This window comes from Chaetura pelagica, unplaced genomic scaffold, assembly GCF_000747805.2.
Source record: "Chaetura pelagica isolate M959 unplaced genomic scaffold, ChaPel_1.0 scaffold135, whole genome shotgun sequence".
Classification (NCBI taxonomy): domain Eukaryota; kingdom Metazoa; phylum Chordata; class Aves; order Apodiformes; family Apodidae; genus Chaetura; species Chaetura pelagica.
The window spans coordinates 1059225-1081934 of NW_009953649.1; the positions used below are offsets into that span (position 1 = coordinate 1059225).

Here is a 22710-nt window from a genome sequence, read left to right on the forward strand (position 1 = left end):
TCCTGATATGCAGTAGTGCTGTAGTTTGGACAAGAAATCTTTTTTACTAATGAAAATATTATTTTTAAACTGATTTTTTAAAACTTATTTTAATAGTGTAATATTTTTCATTTACTTATATAGTGAGTGTTTCTTGAAAATTTCTCTCTAGTTCTGAGTAGAGTTTTAAAAACCCAAACTTTACTGCTTTGTGCTGGCTTTGTACAGACTTAGTTAATGTGCTCTTACTGACTTTTTCGTGTTGCTTTTTCAGTTTAATATTAGTAACCAGCTGTCTAAATGACTAATGCAGTAGCTATGAATTCTATATGATGCATTGTTATGTATCTACAGGTTTGTTCCTCTTTAGGTTTAAGTGGAATCTAAGGCTATCTAATTTAGGACTAGTTGAATTAAAGGTGTTTGTGCTAAATTTCAGCTCCTGGTTCTTCTCCCACTGCCTTAATATAAAATAGACATTTGAAAGTTATTATTTTATTGGGGAAACTGAGGTACAGTAAAAGGAACATGGAAGCATAAGCACCATAAACCCATTCAAATTTTCAGATTAATTTTTGTCAGCAAACTGTAAAAAAAAAAACAACCCAATTTAACTCTGTAGTATTTTCTTTGAGAGTTTCAAACATTTGTGATATGCAGCAAGACTCTGCGTGTTATATAAAAAATAATCATTAAAACAACTGTATCATGGGTCTGACCCATTGATTTCAATGCTGAATCTTCATTATCAAGGAGAGGAGTTATCTCAAGTCTCTCAGTAACATGCATAGTGCTGAATCAAAAGCATGAGATTATCATTTGAATAATTAACTGTTTAAACTTAATCTTGTAAATGAAATCTCAAAAGATCAAAATTATAGTTGGCTAGAGATGCCACATACTTGGAATGGTTTATAATTTGACCTTTGTGTCTCTAATCAGAGATTTTAGTTTTGTTAGCTCTTAGGTCCCCCCATTAGTGTGGAAAGAGGATTTTGAGCTGTTATATTTTTAAGACAGAGAGATTATTCTGTTACACACACATTATGTAATTATTCACACATAGGCACAGTATTCAGTGAGATGAAGAGCTTAGGCATCTTGCCTGCTGAAATTCAGAAGGAAAACTTTTAGGCAGGATAGATTGCATCTTTTATTTGTTTGCAGATAGGTTTTCAAAACAGCTAAAGGCACAACACTGTTTTGCAGTTCAGTCAAAAAAAAAAAAAAAAGAGAAGAAGCCGAGCCTACTCCAAGAAGCATTTGTTTATTTGCTTCTATTTGTACCATGGGCAAGGAACCTGTCATGTTATACTCAGTACAAAAAAAGAACAGTGTTAATAGTAAATGTAGCAGCAGATGGGAAGAGAGATATCCTTTTTTTTTTTTTTTTTTTCTTTTTAAACTTCTGGAATTTAGCTGCAAGGAGTTGCAACAGTTCAGCAAGAGGGAGGATTTAGCAGTAGTTTTTTTGTTTAGTTGGAGTGTTCTTTTAATATTTTTTATACACTTTTTTATTTTTCTTGAGTAACTTAGGTCATGTGACTGAAAATAGCTCAACTTGGGCCAGAGTTGTTTGTTGTGCTGGCAGGGATGTTTTCCTATGCAGTCTGCTTGAGGCAAAGGGAGCACTTTCTAAATTACAGGCCCTTTGTCAGTTGTTGCAGGCAAAATGTAAATAAAATCCATTACAGAAGTTAGGTTACTCTGCAGTTGCAAACAAGAAGAGCCTGGTCTGTAGTTTAGGTTTGCAAATAGTAGAGTGACATTGCTTCTGCACAGGGCTGACATGACTCATTTTTCCCTTTGTCACTCCAGCATGCCTGCAAAGGATCAGCAGCATCCAGTCTTGAAAATCTAAGCAGAGAATGGGCAGGATTTCACTCCTCTTAATTAGTGTCAGAGACTGAAATCTGTATGTGAGTTCTGGAAGAGTAATAAACAACCTTCTTGCCCATCTCTATGAGCAAGTTTCAATTGGTTCAAACAAACAAAACACTGTGTGTACAGCCATAGGTGAGGAGGAGGTGGTGCCCCCAGACATTGGTTGTTCTGGTATCTCTCCAAGGCTAAACACACAGTGTTTCAGGATAACCTGAACATGGACACTGGGGCAGCCTGTCAGCAGGACTGTGTTGACTTTGGTCATTTCATCGCCAGATTTTCCGATTACCAAGATTTTTTTCCATTTGCCAGGATTCTTTTTCAGATCACAACCCTGCAGCTGCTGGTCATAAGACTATGGCAAAAAAAATGCATTAAAACTGTTCTTAAGTATTTTTGGTGCTGAAGAGCCACAGTTTGACCATTTGCAATCTAAAGAAAGAAAGAGCTAGAAAGAGACAAAAATTTAAAATATTTAAATTTTTTAAGTTGACATCAAGATCTCTGCATTTCTCTGGCAAGAAAAGGACAGCCATATTTGACTCTTAATGGTCAGCTGCAATTACTACTTTAAATGTGGAAATACTTGATAAATTTGCTGGCTAGTATTCTGGAAAAAATGTCAATTATTCTGTTTGAATCATGGGATAGTCAGGTGACTTTCTGTTCATTTGATGATTCTGGCTATCTTGTGTTTTTCAACACAATTCAGTCAGTCTATTCCCAGCTCCACTAATCTCTAAAAGTTTTCTGATTCTGAAATACTTAAGTGGAAGAGCAATAGAAGCATAAAAGGGAGTAGAAGCATAAAAGGGGCCTCCTCCTAGAGAAACCAACTCATTACTGTGTGGTGGGTGGGGAAATGGCAGGCCATACCCAAAGGGTGACAGTAAATAGTTCCTTCTCAAACTGACAGCCAATCACAAGTGGGATTCCCCAGGGATCCATATTGGGCCCAATGCTGTTTAACATCTTACTAAGTGACCTGGATGTTGGGATCAAGAGCACCATGATGACATTTGCTGACATCACCAAGATGATTGGAGAGACTGACACTGAAGAAGGGAGAACCACCCTCCAGGATGACCTAGACAAACTGGAGGAGTGGGCTAGCAGGAACCTTAAGAAGTTCAATGGAGAGAAGTGTAAGGTCTTGCACCTGGGAACACATAACCCAGGAGCACAGTTCAGAATGCACACAGGCTGGAGAGGGTTCAGAGAAGGGCCACAAGAATGGCCAGAGGACTGGAGGACCTGCCATATGAGGAGAAGCTGAGAAAACTGGGTTTACTCAGCCTTGAGAAAAGAAGGCTTTGAGGAGACCTTATTACCTCATTCTAGTACTGAAAGGGTACCTACCAAGAAGTAGGAAACTCCCTATTTACAAGGAATCACATGGAAAAGACAAGTCGTAACAGGCACAAGTTGCCCCTGGGGAGATTCCAGTTGGATGCAAGAGGTAAATTTCTCACCATGAGGACAATCAAACATTGGAATAGTCTCCCAAGGGAAGTGGTAGATTGAAGATGTCCCTTATCGTTGCACAGGGGGTTGAACTAGATGATCTTTAAAGGCACTTTCCAACTCAAACCACTACATGATATGTAGTTTAATGTTTAGAAATCACCAGGTGAAAAAGATCTTTCACTCAGTGCGCTCCACCACAAGTACTGGTTAAAGGGATAAATTATTTGTAGTCTGAGAAGAACTTTTGTCATCTGTTGTCAAACACACAACTAGATTACTTAGATTGTTTTGGGGCTTTGGCGTATGTGTGTCCCTTAAAAAAAAGTTTTCCATTCTTAGCAAACATTTAACTCAACTGATAAAGATACAGAAGCTTTTAAAATGTTGTCTGGCATTAGTAATCTCTTAGTTTTTGTTAAGTGGAACCTATAAATGTGGGACTATTCGCACATTTAATATACTTCTGTTACGTAATGAAGGAAGACATTAGAATAGAACTTACTATCTCACTTGAGTTTCTATGAAAGTTTCGTGAATTGCAGACTGTGGAAATTCTCCTTCAGGGTGTACTTACAGTGCTGTTTCTTTTTCTTTACAGGATAAAGAAGTTGAAGGAGACACTTGTTGCAGTGCAGCAGCTGGATAAAAACATGAGTAGCCTAAGATCTTGGCTTGCCCACATTGAGTCAGAGCTGTCTAAACCTATCATCTATGAAACTTGTGATTCTGAGGAGATACAAAGGAAGCTAAATCAACAGCAGGTAAAATTCAATACACTTACTAGGTGCACCATAACTTGGGAAGAAACAAAGCAGAGTGTCATTGGGCTGCCCATACCCAGCTCAGTGCTGAGGGGGCATGAGGCAAAGAAGTGTTTAAATATCAAGACAAGTGGTACTTTACTGTGTCACTTATAGAGCCTTCTGCTGGCTTTGACATCGAATCCACCAGGAGCTGGTTGACCTTTCCTAGAAAGGTAAGGAGGCACCAAGAGATGTAACCTGAATGAGTTATTGTAGTTATTTTTCCTTTGAGGTTTGTGGTTTCTGTTTGTTTGAATTCTCTGCTCCCAGAGGCAAAACTGACACCTATTAGACCTTGCAAATTTTGCACATGCTTGAAAATAGCTATTTTTTATCTGCCTTTCTAACTCAATTTTCTTTTGCAGCTTGTTTGAGAATCACGCAAAGATGCATGAGCAATACCTGGGAAGTTAAAATCATAGAATCATAGAATGGTTAGTGTTGCAAGGGACCTTAGGGCAAGGATACCAGTCACTAGAACAGGTTGCTCAAAGCCCCGTCCACTGTGGCACTGAACACTTCCAGGGAGGGGGCATCTGCAGCTTCTCTGGGCAACCTGTTCAAGTCTCTCATCATGCTCAGTGTAAAGAACTTATTCCTAATATCTCATCTAAATCTACCCTCATTCAGCTTAAGACCATTCCCCCTCATCCTATCACTGCATAGCTTTTTAAAAAGTCCCTCCCCAGCTTTCCTGTAGGTCCCTTTCAGTTACTGGAAGGCCGCTGTACCTCCCCAGAGCCTTCTCCAGGATGAACAACCCCAAATCTCTCAGCTTGTCTTCATAGGAGAGGTGCTCCAGCCCTCAGATCATCCTTGTGGCCCTTCTCTGGACCTGCTCCAACACCTCCATGTCCTTCTTATGTTGGGAGCTCCAGAACTCGACACATTACTCTAGGTGGGGTCTCATGATGACAGAAGGAGAGTAAGGGGGAAGATCCCCTCCCTTGACATGCTGGCCATGCTTCTTTTGATGCAGCCCAGGACACAGGTGGCTTTCTGGGCTGCAAGTGCACATTGCCAACTCATGTTGAGCTTCCCATTAACCAGCACCTCCAGGTCCTTTTCCTCAGTGCTGTTCTCATTCTCCTCCCAGCCTGCATTTGTGAATGGAATTGCCCCAAGCCAGGTGCAGGAGCCTTCACTTGACCTTTTGTAAACTTCATGCAGTTTTCACAGGCCCACCTCTCAAGACTGTTAAGGTCCCTCTGGATGGTCTCCCCTCCCTCCAGCATGTTGACCAACCCACACAGCTTAATGTTGTCAGCAAACTTGCTGAGTATGCATTCAATACCACCATCCATGTCACAAACAAAGATATTAAACAGCACCAATCCAAGTACCTACCCTTGGAGAATGTCACTCCTCACTGGTCTCCATTTGAACATTGAGCCATTGACCACAACTCTTTAAGTGTGACCATCCAGCCAATTCCTTATCCAGTGAGTGATTCGTCTGTCAAGTCCATGTCTCTACGATTTAGAGACAAGGATGTTGTGTGGAACAGTGTAAAATGTTTTGCACAAGTCTAGGTAGATGTCATCAGTTGCTTTTCCCCCATCCACCAATGCTGTAGCCTGTCATAGAAGGCTACCAAATTTGGCAGACACAATCTGCCTTTAGTGAAGCTGTGTTGGCTGTAACCAATCACCTCCTTATTGTCCATGTGCCTTATCATACTAGGTTCAAAGATGATCTGCTCCATGACCTTACTGGGCACAGAGGTGAGACTGATTGGCTTGTAGTTTCCCAGGTTGTCTTTTTTTTTCCCTTTTTAAAATGAGGGTTATGTTTCTCATTTCCCACTCAGTAGGAATGTCGCTTGACTGCCATGACTTCTTAAATATGACTAAAGCAGCTTAGCTACTTCATCCACCAGTTCCCTCAGGACTTGTGAATCTATCTCATCAGGTCCCATGGACTTGGCAGCTTCGGGTTCCTTAGGTCTTAGGCCCTTATGGGTAAAACCTAATCTACCCCTACCATGAGGGGTTCTTTTTTCTCTCAGTTCCTTTCTTTGCCTTCTGTGACTTAGGCTGTGTGGCTTGAGCCCCTGCCAGTGAAGACTGAGGCAAAAAAGCCATTGAGTACCTCAGCTTTCTCCATATCCTAGTTAACCAGGTTTCCTGTTTCATCCCAGAGAGGGCCTACATTTTCCCTAGATTTCCTATTATCACCAGTATACCTACAGAAGCTTTTCCTGTTGCCCTTGATTTCCCTGGCCAGATTTAATTTTCTGGGCTCTAGCTTTCCTAACCTGATCCCTGGCTACTTGGACAATTTCTCTGTCTTCCTCCCAGGCCACCTGTCCTTGCTTCCAACTTCTGTAGGCTTCCCTTTTATATCTGTGTCCAGAAGCTCTTTGTTCATCCATGCAGGCCTCCTGGTGTTTTTGCCTGACTTCTTTTTGTTGGGATGCATCCCTTCTGAGCTTGGAGGAAATAATCCTTGTATATTAACCAACTTTCTTGGGCTCCTTTTCTATCCATGGCTTTATCCCATGACATTCCCCCAGTCAGGTCCCAGAAGACACCAGTGTCTGCTCTCCTGAAGTCCAGGGTAGTGAGCTTACTGTGTGACCTCTTTGCTGCCCTAGAAGCACAATACTGGGGAGGACTTTTGTTCTGGTGTGTTCCTGTTGGAAAAATGCCTTTCTGGTACCTCACTGGAGACAAGTTAAATGCTCTCCAGAGTTCTTTCTCTGGAGAAAGAAATGCATGGGAAGAGGAGTGTCAGAATGTTTGGAGGAAAATGAATTTATGAAGTGTACAACGTGCCGTTTTGCTTTTTTAAGCAGAGTGTGGGACTGCAACCCACATACCCTCTCAGATTCTTTGCTGGCTCGCCAACTGATTTGCTACATGGCTGCACATAATTGCTTCTTAATATTCGATGTGTAATTAACATAGGAATAATAATTTATAACACCCAGGCATCACTAATGAGTGGTATTTCTGAGACAATGAACTGCTGAGCAGGATTGAACAGTGTTATCAGCAAAGTAGGTACTCAAGATTTTTTTTACTAGCAGTCTATGCAGGCATCCCAGATTTTGTTGGAACCACTTCTTGTGGGACCTAGTGTGAGCACAGAGACTGGTGTATCTCTGCTTTCAGCTGTATCCTGGTGGTGACTGCCATGCAGTTACAGTGTGCAGTGATATTCTGTAGAAGCATGAGTGGTTTCGTTTGAACTCCAAAGGGGAGAAATAGAGGTGACACTTATCCTGGGAGAATGCCATGTTTGGAAACTTGATGATGATTTGATTTGGTAACACTGAAAGACATGGTTATAAAAATAACTTAAAAAGCCCACCCACCTTCAGTGTATGGCAACCAGTATTTTCGTTAGTCAGAGGCCATGTCACTATTCACTGCATCTCAGAAGGCCAGTATGTTGGCCCTCTTCTCGAGTACTTCATCCCTCTTTCTTCTTCTATTAGTGATCTTAAGTTATTTTCCGTGTTTGATTTTCCACTGAGGTAATGTCATCTTTGCTGCTACCAGTTGTTAATATAAAAAAATTACATTAAAAATGTGCTGTGAAAGAGAAGGGCCAAATTCCATTTCTGTAGCTCCATTATCTACTTCTCAGCATCTGCTTCAGGCAAGAATCAGCTTTGCATATTGCTGGTCTCTGTAGTGAAATTAAAGATCATAGAATCATAGAATCTTAGGGGCTGGAAGGGACCTCGAGAGATCATCTAGTCCAACCCCCCTGCCAGAGCAGGGTCACCTAGGGTACATCACACAGGAACTCATCCAGGTGGGTTTTGAATGTCTCCAGTGAGGAAGACTCCACAACCTCCCTGGGCAGTCTGTTCCAGTGCTCTGTCACTCTTACAGTAAAAAAATTTTTTCGGATATTCACCTTGAACCTCCTATGCTCCAATTTGCACCCATTACCCCTTGTCCTATCACTGGTCATCACTGAGAAAAGCCTAACTCCGTCCCCCTGACACTCACCCCTTACATATTTGTAAACATTGATGAGGTCACCCCTCAGTCTCCTTTTCTCCAAGCTAAAGAGACCCAGCTCCCTCAGCCTTTCCTCATAAGGGAGATGTTCCACTCCCTTAATCATCTTTGTAGCTCTGCACTGGACTCTTTCAAGCAGTTCCCTGTCCTTCTTGAACTGAGGGGCCCAATTGATACAATTGAAGTGTGATATTCTGGGGAAGGTAGGGTAACTTCACTGCAATATTTTCCTGGTGTCACAAACTGCATTTCAATGATTACTTCTTTGTTTACTTTCACAATCTACTGCCACTTGAAATGTGGAAAAAATGTGTTTGGTTTTGGGTTGATAAAGGAAATAAAAGCTTTACGTGGGTAATAGAGTGCAAAAATTATATTTCTTTGTGAACTAATCTAAAGGTAAATGTTCTCTAATAAACAGAATTTTTAAATCTGGAAAAGAGATATAAGACTGGAGAAAAAACAGTGTAGACATTGCTTGTAGAAAATTTCTGTACATGAATAAAAAAATTTAATTCTTAAGAATCCTCAGAACCACCAACTGGCAGTTTTACGTCTGCTCTACTCCAAAACAGCAGCAAGGAGATTGTGTTACCTGAACCTGCTTAGCCTCAAGTCTCATAGCTGTCTGCAAGATGTTTCATAGAGTATTGCATCTGTTTATAGTATCCACCCCTATATAATATTTCAGGACAGTTAGAAGGAAGAATAAGCACTTGGATGTCACAATGAAAGAGTATTTTCCAGGCAAGTGAAAGTGAAAGGGCCAGCACTGAGGAAGAAAATATTGTGATTTTCAGCCTCATGGTGTCATGTAGATGTTCACAAAATAGCTTTCTGTTTCATAGATGAGAAGAAGAAATAGATTACTTCATTGAGTCCAACCCCAGTTATCACAACCAACCAAATCAAATGCTTGATACAAGTTGACCTTGCTCCATTTCAGATTTGCTGACATTTTGAGATTCTATGTTTAGATCTCATTTCCTGCAGGAAAGCATTTTCAGTACATCATATTTCTAGTTGTAAGAGAAGTTCCTCTGGTTAGACCTTGAAATTTTGTAGATGCTATATATTGGCACTGCATTTCCGTTTGCCTTTTACAGTTTACAAAAGTATAAAGAGCAGTTTATCTCTACTTATCCTCAAGCTGCCAGGTTCTTGTTCTCCTAAATTAACTTTCACATATCTAATTGTCCTAATAGTTCTTTTGTTCATCAGAATCAGAAGTGAACATAGCATTCTATAAGCAACATACCACGTTTTGGTGTAGCCACATTAGTACTTCTTTGACTCTGTTGGAATTATGTTGTCTTAGCTTTGTTACTGTCCTTCCTGATTTTTCAGTCTAATATTCTAATGATTCATTGCAAATGGAGGCAGAAGTCAAGCAGGGTTTTTTTTTCCTTGTACTGATTTGGCAGCAAAAGACAATTACTTTTGTGGCTTAACTTGAACCTGTAGTTCCAAACAGAAGCTGAAACATTGCTTCAAGATGAAACATTATCACTGTAGAACAAGCCATTGCAACCAAGAAACCAACAGAAGAAATTATACTGATCACATATAATAAGTGCTAAGACAGTTTAAGTGCATTTTCTTTAGCTGTCCTGAATATTCCATTTCCAATGAAAATGCCATAGAATTGCAAAGTGGAGAGAAGAAAAATCTCCTACTAGAGATGTACTGTTCAATATGTGGTTCTGCTGATCTCCATGTCAAGCATGACACTTGGCAGCTAGCTCACCTAGGAAAGAGTAGGTTCAAGAAGGATGCCTCCACCAAACCCTCACAGTAAATAAGAACATACTTTCTTGTCACACTTCTGTTACTAACTTCTGCTTTACGTTGCCTGTGATAATGGGAAAGGGCTGGGAATAATTCTGCTAATTATTGGTGATGTTCATTAAATGGATGTGAAAGACGCTCAGCTGAGCATGCAAAGCTCTGGCAGTTTGTCCCAGGTGATGGTTTGGTGTTTGTAGTCCCTGGGAGAGCTGTGCATGCTGCCAGGTTGTCCTGGCCTCATTGGTAACATTGCAACACCACTTGTGCAGATGCAGTCTCTTAGTAGCTATTCACTGGATGTTCCTGTCTTGTTTGCAAGCTTTTTTTTTTGTTGTTGTTTTTGTTTTTTTTTTAATAAGTAGAAGATAATTGCATTTGTATTCATGCAAGTTTTGCAGTTTCTCTTAAGAATTAATTTCTTCAACTGCAGGAACTTCAGAAGGACATAGAGAAACATAGCACTGGAGTGGCATCTGTTCTCAATCTGTGTGAAGTACTTCTTCATGACTGTGATGCTTGTGCCACAGAAGCAGAGTGTGACTCTATTCAGCAAGCTACACGCAATCTGGACAGAAGGTGGAGGAACATTTGTGCATTGTCAATGGAAAGGCGACTTAAGTAAGTCTAAAATGCCTACAAATTAATATTTCCTTTAGCTTTGCTGAGCAGCTTTAACGCCCACACATCTTAGGCGTGGTCTGGTTTACCACATGTGCTTAGACCATCTGTATTTTGTATGGCCATAGTAACCAGAAGATTTATTGTTTTCTGTTCCCATCTAGGATATCATGAGTGATTTTGATAACCATAATTACCTAGGCTAGCTTTGGCCAATGCTATATACTCTGTGCCAACCGGTAATAATGCATGTTTAATTGCTTGAACTCCTGTACTTATTAAGATCTTTCTGTATCTTTTTAAGTTATGAATCTTATCTCTGATGTTTACACAGTCTTATCAAGAACTTTACCTAAAGTTTGTGACTTTTCAAAATGCTGAATTGAACTTTATATGATCTTGGATTTTGTGGGATATTCTTCATGTATTGAGTAAAGGTTTTCTTTAGTTTATACAAAAAAAATGTTGCTTTAAAGTTGTGCTGCACTATATCCACAGATGGCTATCTTTAAGTAATTTTATACTGTAACAGTGGTAATTCTTGTGTAGTATAAATACAGTTTATAAGATCTATATTTGACACAGTCTGTCTTGAAAATGTACACACTTTTCATAACTTTGTGTCGAGCAAATTAGTTCAAACCTATTTTAAGTTAATGGGGAAGAATGCAGTGAACTTTATTTTACTTTCCTGCAATATACACATTACGCTATTAGTAGATTTCTACCTGTAGGTTGATTGAGCTGTCAGTATTTAGGATCTTTATTGTACTAGAAACAGTTATTCATATTAACAAGCAACTTTCCAGATGTCAAACTTCAGGTCAAACAACGTACCATCAATAGAGCATACATTTTTAATGCAACAAGTCCTTTTCAGAACTCCATATCTAAGATTTGGTAAAGATGTATTCTGTATGTAAAAACAAAGCTCTGCTGTAATATAACCTGTCCCAAAAAAAGATCTTGTTATTTTGAATCAAATGATATTCAAGTTCTTGGGATTTTACAGTGTCAATATTAAGCCAATTTGATTTCAGGATCAAGAGTCAGCCACTAGTTTTACATACTCAATTGAAGTAAAATTATTGGAATAACTTTTATCGTTTTGTTTGGGGTTTTATTAATAAGTGTGTTTACAGTGTATTTTGAGAGCATTTACCACTTCTGGGTGAATGGAAAAAAAAATGGTTTTGTCCCTTTGCAATGCAGAATAATGACTGAGAATTTTAAAATATGCTGCAGTATCTTTAGTACTCCATAAGAAAAAGTTCTGCAGTTGAAGGAAGCATGGAATTTCTAATTTCTAAAACACTGGCTTAGGTACCTATACTAGGACTGTATTTCAGAACTTATTTGACATGTGGTCAGATTTTTAGAGCTCCTATTGCAAAGTTCTGACTTTCTTTTTATACCAATTCTAAAATTAGATGCATTAAAAAAGTATTGCCTCCATTCAATTTAGGTCAGTCTGGAATGAGCCAGCATTCCCTATGGTCTGTTTATGAGCCTGACTGTCTTTACTTGGATTAAGAGCCAAATTTTGCCTGGTGACATGCTAGTTTTCTGCTGTAGTTGATTAAAGTTCTGAAGGTCAGCTGGCCTTCAGTCCAAGCATTCCCTAATTTTCCATTATTTCTTGCAGAATTGAAGAGACGTGGCGGCTATGGCAAAAGTTTTTGGATGACTACTCTAAATTCGAAGACTGGCTGCAAAGATCTGAGGGGATAGCTGCTTTCCCAAGCTCCTCTGGTGTGCTTTACACAGTTGCTAAGGAAGAACTGAAGAAATTTGAGGTGATTTATAGTAGTTGAAATTTATATCTGCAGATCCCATTACCATAGCCAGCTGGTGTTCCTTACTTCCCATACAAAAGTCACTGAAAAGAGACACTGCATTAATATAGTGGAGTTCATGATTTTGTAGCTGCCTTCTCTGGCAGGTTTCTAGGATGAAGAAACAGTGAAAGGTGACAACTGAAAATGTTGATAAATCAATCCACTCTCACTTGCTGTTTCTTCACTAAAGTTTGATTTCTCACCTTTTCTGTCCAGTCATTAGGTGCTCCAGAGTATTCCTAAATCTCCCTTCACCAAGTACCTCTCTAAAAGCATGTTCCATGTTTTAGCTCTTGCTTTTAGTTTATCTCTCCTCCTCTTTCTGTACCTATCTGAAACCAGCCCTCTTGTTTTTTTCCTAATTTCACTATTTTATTATTTTATTTCCCCCTCCATGTATGCTACTGTGTGCAGACCATGTAAGAACCTTTCAGTTCCTGAGCACAGAAGTCAGTGATGGCTCTTGCTGACTTCACTGTACAAAACCAAACTTCTTCTCCAGTAATTTATGGAGAAATGAAAGAGATTTATAGGAAGGAATGCAACAGATGAATTCTTGTGTAGCTGAGCTGAAAAAAATGGGAAACAAATACACAGCTGTCCCTATGCTGCGCAAGGCTTGGTAACAGGTGAAACAGCAACTGCAGACTTAGATTTCATAAACCTAGTAAATACAGTCAAATTTGTGCCTCTGATATGAGAATTGCCTCCTTGTGCAATTTTAAATGAAATCAGTTACACTAAGCATTTCAGTTCTGTTGTAAAGCCACTGGCTCTTTGTTGTTTGTCCCCGACCCAATTTGATGGCCATTTAATGAAGGGAGTAGTTATATTGAGAGTACTCTGCAGACTTTGATCTTTTTTCTTTTTTCAAACTAGCATCTTTTGTTTCTGATGTTACAGCAGAATTTTGCTTATTTCATTTTTAGCTTTGACCAGTAAAATATGAAGAGTCTATATTGTTTATTTAGAAATCTCATATGTTATCTAATTTTAAATAAAATTTCTGTACTGAAGTCTGTTACCTATGACACTTCTCCAGTTCTTAGTGAGGTTGGTGTCTAGTTTTGAGAGAGACTGACTGTTTATTTTCAGAGAGTAAGTTTATAGAACTACAGTGGGAGCCAAAACCTACATGTATTCAAAAAAGTGCTGATGTAGTCCATGTTTTTAAGTCTTCCTTTGATTGCTTGCTTTTCTGTTTCTATGACAACATAAAAAGAAGCTTTTAAAAAATTATTCATCTGTGTATTTAAAGGGATTAATTCAGTCAGCTCCTTAGAAGGTGTTTTCTCCAACTTGCTTTGTTGTTGCTTGTCAGACTGCGAAACTCATGGGATAAGTCACCTACTGTTTCTACTCCCCAGTTGGGTGACTGAAGCTTTTGTAACATTGAGGAAGCACTGAAAGTGCACAGTACAGACACTAATCCAGGTGTCAGATGGTATGGATGATCGTGAAATTTTCTTTCAATTAAAATAATTTTGAGACAGAACTCACTTGTATACCAGTATACTGAAGAAACCAGTACCATTTTTCACTATTTAAAAAAAAACAAAACACCACAAAAATAAACAATTGCTCAAATGTCTTCAATGTTTGCACTTCAGCAGCTTCAGTATGTGTAAGGAAATCCAATAAAGCCACAGGAATCTTGGATTTCTGTTCATTTTTTAAAAAGTTCCATATTCATTGTTTGTGTTTCTGTTCTCAAATACAAAGGCATATGATTGAGTAGAAAGGGAAGTCTATTTTTTGTGCTGATTTTGCCATTGTATCAGATATTCATGTTGCGATTTCTCATTCAGTGAACTCTTGTCAGCTTTGTATACTGATTTTCTTTTTTCTGCTCCTTTTCATCAGAAGGCAGCCTCTCAGCAGGAGAGCCCTTAGGAGACATCTGCATCCATAGCAAAGTCTATCAGCTAACATAGGTCAGGGTGTAGAAATGGGGTCAAAATAAAGGGAGAGACTTTTATCTATATACTGATTTCAATAAATAAAAATCTGATGGTGTCTTCTTTTCATATTGCTTTAGGCCTTCCAGAGACAAGTGCATGAAAGTCTAACTCAGCTGGAACTGATCAATAAACAATATCGCCGCCTGGCCCGAGAGAACCGCACTGACTGTAACTGCAGCCTCAAGCAGATGGTTCATGAGGGGAACCAGAGATGGGACAACTTGCAAAAGCGAGTTACCTCCATCCTGCGCAGGCTAAAAGTATTTTTCCATTTTTAAGCTCTTCAATTTCACTACTGTACTTTGGAATCAGAGGTAGTCCAGAAGCTCCTAGTTTAATGCATTTGCATAGTGTTTTAGAGGGTGATTTCTAGCTTTGGAAGAGGAAGAACTAATCAGTTCACTTTGTCAGAGGTAACCAACGCATGACGTCTGTAGGGAAGTGCTTGGTGACCTCAAATGCCACCTCCCTTATAGAAGATAACTTTCATAACTTTTAGCTAGTTTCACCTGCAGATTATGTTACTGAAAAGGGTATTTTAGAAAGAATGTAGGAAATGGAAGAAGAAAGTGTGCCAAGTTTAGGTTAGGTTTGAAGGGCAGGAAAGGTATTTCTTCAGACAACCACTGTTGTTAGGGTTTTTTGGGTTGTTTGGTCATTTCATGCCACTCCATTTCCCACCCCCAGCATTTTATTGGCCAGCGTGAGGAGTTTGAGACAGCACGTGATAGCATCCTGGTATGGCTAACAGAGATGGACCTGCAGCTGACCAACATTGAACATTTCTCAGAGTGTGATGTCCAAGCAAAGATAAAGCAACTTAAGGTAAAGAATCATTCGCTGGTAACAGGAGAGATAAGAGAAGGGAGAAAAACATTCATGGTGGGAAAATAATTTAAGAAACATTGCACACAAATGTAGGTAGGTACAGTCCTTTACTTGCAGGTGAAGACTGTGGCCCGTGTTATGGGCTTGGTCAGGTTTCAATATGTACTTTTCTGCTAGAGTGGAAGATCTTTGCACTGTGAAAAATTAAACAAACAAACAAACCAAAACAAACAAAGATGGTAATCTTCATTCTTTAATCAAAAGAGGAAATGTTGATAAAAATTGTTCATGTCAAGTCTTCATTATTGCTGACAACTAACAATTCCTGCATTTGTGAGTGATTCCCATATCAGAAAAATCATTATCTGGAGAGAAAATTATCAAATGTCATGTTATCCAAAATTCCAGTGTGTTAGCTTTACCATCTGTATTCATTCTAGAAATTTGATCATGGGCATGGCTTGTTTAGAGACAAGCTTTCTTTCCAAATACAACAAGTGAGGAATGAGATGGTAAACCATGAAGTATCACTGTTTATTGCTGGAAGGACTGTGGACTGCTAAATTTAATTTCTCATTCTTGCTCATGCCAGGATATTTGGAACAATCCCAGTTAGTTACCCACACTATTCTTGATGAAAAACTCTTTTAAGACTTGCATCCTGAATAACTTAAGTTATTGTAATGTTGATTTCATTGATAGTGTATGGGCTTTTCTTATATGCAGGCTTTCCAGCAAGAAATTTCACTGAACAACAACAAAATTGAGCAAATAATCGTGCAGGGTGAGCAACTCATTGAGAAGAGTGAGCCCATGGATGCAGCTGTCATTGAAGAAGAACTAGATGAACTACGTCGTTACTGCCAAGAGGTCTTTGGACGTGTGGAACGCTATCACAAGAAACTCATCCGCCTTCCTGTGTGTATACTTATATGCATGCATATTTGTTTGGTTTGTTGGCATTTTACAAGTGTGAGAATGAGGAGAGAGAAAGATGTTGAAATGAAGTAACATGAAACTTCTGTAACTTTCCAAAAATCCTGTGGTTTAATTCTGTTGCACGCCTGACCATCTGCCTCCCTTCATTATATGCTAGTTATGTCCTGTTCAGAGAGCAAACCCACTAGATCTGATTATTTTTTTAAATTATGAAATTCCATGTAAATTGGAGATTTATAAAACTTTATTAATGGGCATAGCAGTGCAGTACAGGTAGTAAGAACATCTTACTCTGTCAGAGAGTTTCTTTGGCAGCTTACTGAGTTTTGTGTTGTTTAAAAACCAATGATAAAATTATTTTCCCCATCTGAAGAAAAAGAAATTTGTCTCCAGCACTGAACACACAGCTGACTAAGTGAGAGCAAAATTAGTTTTGGTAGCTCAAGTCATGTGGTAGGAAAGGAACAAAATACAGGGTCTTCAAAATATCAGAGGGTAATGAGAGTAGTGGTCACAAAAATGGTCACTTATGTTTCCTATGACTTGACTCTGGAGTTTTATTTAAATTGAAGTCTGCATTGCATCAACAAAACACCTGGAGACATTTGTTTGATGCGAGACTTTGTGGTACCTTAAGTAATTAAAATGAGCTGGTAGTAGGAACTTTTTGGTTGATTTGGTTTTTCAGTGCACCTTAAAATAATGAAGAGGAAGCGCACAAGAATGCAAAATGGAAACTGCATCAGTGTGGCTGCTGCGTAGTGCTACTGACCCAGGCTTTCCTTTCAGTGCCTCTGCACATGTCATTGATCTGTTCTGTTTGCATTATACTTCTAGCTGACAGATGATGAACATGACCTCTCTGACAGAGAGGTGGAAGTGGATGAATCAGCAGATCTCTCTGACATACACTGGCACGACAAGTCTGCAGACAGCGTTCTCTCCCCGCAGCCCTCTTCCAACCTCTCGCTGCCTCTTTCCCAGCCGGTGAGAAGTGAGCGATCAGGACGAGATACCCCTGCAAGCGTGGACTCCATTCCCCTGGAGTGGGATCATGACTACGACCTTAGCAGAGACCTGGAGACAGCGGTTTCACGGGCACTGCACTCTGATGAAGAAGACAGAGGACAAGAGAAGGACTTCTACATGAGAGGAGCAACTGGTATAGCAGGTATAATGGCAAATTGTGTGTCCTGTTCTCTCCTAGTAAAAAGAAGCAAATGTTATGTGTCACTGCTTGGCCAGGATGCTAATGGAAAAGTATTTTAAATAGACCCTGAAGATTATAAATAACTTTCCCTAAGTAGTTCCTAAGGCCTCCTGGCCTTAGACACAGCGGTGGAGATTCCTGGATGACTACAGCCTTGGAAAATCGCAAAGCATGTGTGATATGACAGGAAATTGGCTGTCTCTCTATGCTTGTGGCCTGCCGGATGGGATATGTCAGCTGTAACAGCAGTGCCTCATAAGTTATTCTGACTAGCAGAAACTATACTGGATATGGCAAGAAGTGCAGAAGAAACTGGTGAAGAAATGTGGTGGGAGACAACTGCAAACAAAATCTTCAAGTGCTTAAGTAAATCTTAATTCAGTCCTTACCCAGGAAAGACTCTGGCAACTGAGTATTTAGCCCGAGGTGGGATCTTGGGTCTTGCTCTCCAGTGAAGCTGGAAATCCTTTCTAAGTGTGTATGCTTTGTGTAATAAATCTTAACAAGTGAAAGTGCCCAAATGTGGCCAGCTGTGGGGGAAGAGCACTGGTATATTTTACTCTGATCTTGTGGCTGTCTTTTGCTTTCCAGGTCATTGCTCTGAGAAAAGTCCGGTTTGCCTGGACATTAAAAGAATTTGTAGCAAGCTCCCCATCTTTCAGTCTTTTTTTTTTTTTTTCCTTTTTCAGAAAGCATGTTTGCTATTGGAACCATCTATATGTTCCATCCCCTGAAAAGAGCTGTCAATTTAGACCACACTTTTATTTTTTCAGATGTAGAGATCCCTGAAACTCTTGAGGCCTATGTAACACTCACAGAAAACGCACTCAAAAATATCTCTGGTAGGCATCAAGAAAGACTAAGCTTAGCAAGATGCAAATACCACAATGCACAAGCATAACTTCTTTCTCTTCTCTTAGCATCTGCTACACTTCTCACAGCTTACAAGATAAATATTCCTTCTGTGGCAGCATCAGCATGTTAGCGTAGAAGTATCCTGCTTTACTACCTGGCTTAAATGGATTATTAGGTGCATGGATATAACAGTGATGTTTTAAGTATTGGCCCTCCCACCTCTGCTAACTAGACTAAACTAATCAGTAGGTTACTCTAATTGGTCTTTATTCTCTGGGGTCCTTCAACAGGACTTAAGAGTGTTATGTCTCTGAAAGAATTGTTTGCACTCAACTTTTAGCACATCCACAGCTTGGATTATTACTCTATGTAAAACAGGTTAGTTGTTTTGTGTGATATATTTGTGTTTATACAAGATTAAAACTAGTATTCCATTTGTTAGGTGACACTCTTGGAGGGATTAGATATTTACAAATACCTTCTCTCATGAATTCAGTTTTCCTCATTTGAAATAATGGCTTCATTGCAAATTTGAGATAGCAAACATTTAAAATCTTAGTATTTGTGGCACAGGCCTCAGGTCCACTTTTATTTTTTTCCCCAAATCAGGTAAATAATATAATGATTAAGAGCATAAATAAGCAGGACATACAGAAAAATGTGTAATTTTTCTCACCTCTGCAATTCTAAAAGTAGTGAGGTAAAAGCAATATTGAGCACTTTGTTCTGTCCACCTGGGGTGAGTCAGTGTTTTGTAACAGTATCATGTAGTGTTTGTATACCAGTTCCAATTTTCAAAATTGTATACAAATAGAATCCTTTCATGTAGATCAAAATTCCACTATTTTTTTTAATGAGAGAAATAACACAGAGAGAAATGAGGAGAACTCAGATTTTAACACAGATTTGGGTCAGGAGTTTGGGATACAAGGTTTTATTTTAGAGTGTTTGTGAAAGGGATCAAGGTTAGAGCACATTGTGCCAAAGCATTTCCCTTTCAGACAAGTGAGGAATTCTCTGAGAGAAAAAGTCACTTCAGAATAGTTTGCAAACTCTGAGCTCTTGGATAGTAGGCTTACGGCAAGCACGTATAGCCACCTGTCCTCTGTGGTCACTAACACCCTCTAATGTAACTAGTTACCAGTTCGCTTTGACGTTGTACCACTGTCACATTTTTCCTTTACTGTCTAATCTAGATAGTGTCCTTGATATTTATTCTACTTGCTGAAAAGAAAAAAAAGAATACTCTTTGGGTGACAATCACTTTTTTGTTTGATTGTTTTGGTACAGGAGAACCTGGTTCCCTGGAAGCACATATCCGACAGCTGGACAAGGCCTTAGACACCAGTCGTTTCCAAATACAGCAAGCAGAAAACATCATCCGCAGCAAAACACCTACAGGACCAGAGCTGGATTCCAGTTACAAAGGATATGTGCGTGTATTTTGGAGCACAAGTCCAATAAGCACTCAAAGTTTAGATTTACTATTGAAAGAAATACAACTGTTTCAACAAAGCAATTAGATATTAGTGATTCTCAGGCTCACTCATGTGGTTGCTACCCTTAATCGCATGCTGTCGTTGTTTATTAGTGTGTTTACAATAGCATAAGATTACACGAACATGACTGTAGGATTTTATTTTCCTATTACATTTTTGCAGATGTCCAAACATACTTTCTCACACGTGTTTGTTGGGTTTTTTTGTCCATCTAACAATGATAGCCTTGTTTAAAATCCCTCTTTTAAAAGCATGTTTTATAGTTCCATGCACATGCTGATGAATTATCAGGAGGCATCATGTAAGCAAGGTTGTATATATGGAATCCATTATTAAAAAGCTTTCTCAGAGAGGTTTTCTGGAAGAAAAATCTCTCTCTAAATCATTCAAATAATTTTATTACTGACAATTGAAAGATGAGCTGCTTGGGTGCATAGTAATATTTCCATACGTTTATTTTCTTCATCACATCTTCTAGTGTCTTTGCCTTAGTGTCTTAACATTTAGAACAGATGGTACCTAAAGTCATCCAGCACAATTAAGCACAATGGCATGGAGTTATTTCTATTTAGTCTGAACTTAGGCTTTAAGTCTTTATTGCTTCCACATGCAATTCTTTGATCATATCAGAAAGGATTGTTAAACAAATACATTTTTAATCTACTTTGGAAAATTTGCGAAGTTGAGTTGTAACTTGCATTTTCTCTGCAATTAGTCCTGTACAGTGTATATTGAGATGGGATTTCTTGTTTGTTAACACAGATGAAACTACTAGGTGAGTGCAGTGGAAGCATAGATTCAGTAAAAAGGCTTGGATATAAACTGAAGGAGGAAGAAGAAAAGTTAGCTGGACTTATTAACCTAAACAGTACTGAAACACAAACAGCTGGTAAGTAACATTGAGATTTGTAATTGAAAACTTATGAAAAGTAGCAAATGTGCAAAGTTTTTCTGAATAAACAGTATTATTTACTAACAAATGCATTTACATGACTGTGTTACAGTGTTCTGTTTAAGATCTCTTAATGTGAGTAGTAAGGAGTAGTGAGGAACTCCTTGTATAAGCCCTCTAAAGACATTTAGCGTAAAAGTGCATTTTAAGAAACCCTTCATATCACCGGACATAACCGTCAGATTTTCAAAAAGTCCCTCTGGATGCAATGCATTTTTATTGAATGTCTTCTGATGAAAAAAGGTTGCTTGTATTGCTATACAAAGCACATAAGTCAGCATCAATTTATTTCAGTATTAGCATTCCCTTCTAGTACAGATATTTATGTGCTCCTGGTAGCAGTATTCACCTGATTGATTTTAAGCATCAGCTGTAGAACAGGAAGTCTTGCATTGTAAGAATATGGATTTGTTCCAGAGATTGTCATCTCCATTCTTAGCTTGGCAAGATATACTACCCCTGCAGGGTTGGGGATTTTTTGGGTTGGTTTTTTTGGTTGGTTGGTTGGCTGGGTTTTGTGGGTTTGTTTTTTGTTGGTTTGGTTTGGTTTTATTTGAGTTGAAAGAATGATACTTGTCCTCCTATAGCATTTCAAGATATATCTTCAACAGGAAGATATAGCCCCTGATTTATTTATTTTTAGAACAGGTATTATCCAATGCATCAGCAGTAGCTTAGACAAAAGTAGTGAGGTGTGAGTATTAAACTATAACAGATACAAATACCAAGGAAAATAATAAATATGTGGCTAGTCAGACATATTCAGATTCCTTGTCCAGTTTGCAGTTATGGTAGTTTATGACATTTTTATACCAGCATAACCTGTTTTAGAGACATGCATGTGTCAGCTTAATTCTGTTCATAGAAGTCTGACGTTAGAAAGATAAAAATTGCCTGCTGCCTGGTATCACCCAGATCCTTCATTCTTTCTCTGCAACATCATGTTCTTCAGTCTAACTTAGTTTTCAGTGTGTTGTTCCATAGGTTAGGGATTTTGGGGTTTTATGAAGTTGTTTGTGTTTTTTTGTTCTGCTCAGTATTCAGCTGATACAATTGTGTGTGGCTAGTGTTTTTTTTGCTTTTGTTGAATTTGTTGCTTATCATTCCAGGTGTAATTGACCGATGGGAATTAATTCAGGCTCAAGCACTAAGTAAGGAGCTGAGGATGAAGCAGAACCTTCAGCAATGGCAGCAATTTAACTCTGACCTTAATAGTGTTTGTACTTGGTTGGGAGAAACTGAAGAGGAACTGGAGAAGATCTGCCACCTTGATCTCAGCACTGACATAGAAACTATTGAGTTCAGAATTAAAAAACTGAAAGTAAGTCTTATTTCTCTTTTCCATGAGTTACTTTGTAAAGAGACCTGAGTGTAACAGGTATGTTGAAGAGGTTCGAGTATCTGCAACTGGTGTGCTCCATTCTGCATGTACCAGGCTACTGCAGACAGCTATACCACTGGCATTTACTGGATAATACAAATTATTTTTTTGAAATAATAATTCTGTGTCAACTCTGTTAATTCCAGAATGTACAGCTAATTCCTAATTTGAACAAAGCTGATGGAAAAAAAAAATAATAAAAATCTCCACCAAGTTAAATTAAACCTCCCCTAGTCAAACTGGTAACAAAATAACTGCTTTAAAATAAGTGCCTCACTGGGACATGTTAGTGTCAGGGAGGGAAGGAGAGAGTGCCCAAAGAGGTTGTAGCGTACCTGCTGCTGTCACCAGTGCAACACAGGAAAAATTCAGTGTCACTTGGCAACGTTCCTGTTTCTTCTCCTGTCATCTCAGATGTGTCAGGATCTGAATTCTGCCTTTGTGATCTCTCCTGCATATTTTACACCTGTTAAGATCTGTAAATGTGATGGTCCACAACTCCACATTCAGTTACTAGCATCTTACAAGCTTGGGCACAAAAATGTGGGAGCTGATGCCAAAACGCGCTGTGCCCCGTGCTAGGAATGAGGTGAACAGATAGTAAAGACTGTTTCCTCAGTGATCTATCTAAAGCATATTAATGCTGGTCTTCACTAGAATCCAAATATAGCTGCCCTAAGTGCTACAAAGGTCACTGTGACATGGGGCTTTTAAGTAAATGCTGCAAAGTG

The 22710-nt window shown here is 38.9% G+C and overlaps 1 protein-coding gene across 1 annotated transcript in view; it reads left to right on the forward strand.

The window, feature by feature from the left end:
- SYNE1 (spectrin repeat containing, nuclear envelope 1) overlaps positions 1-22710 on the forward strand; it is a 243482-nt gene that overhangs the window by 207798 nt on the left and 12974 nt on the right. The window contains exons 128-137 of the mRNA XM_010000000.1: positions 3929-4091; positions 10329-10516; positions 12162-12312; positions 14393-14575; positions 15003-15140; positions 15870-16061; positions 16920-17253; positions 19438-19580; positions 20409-20535; positions 21708-21919. Of these exons, the coding sequence (XP_009998302.1) occupies positions 3929-4091; positions 10329-10516; positions 12162-12312; positions 14393-14575; positions 15003-15140; positions 15870-16061; positions 16920-17253; positions 19438-19580; positions 20409-20535; positions 21708-21919 (1831 nt within the window). The remainder of the gene's footprint in view (positions 1-3928; positions 4092-10328; positions 10517-12161; positions 12313-14392; positions 14576-15002; positions 15141-15869; positions 16062-16919; positions 17254-19437; positions 19581-20408; positions 20536-21707; positions 21920-22710) is intronic.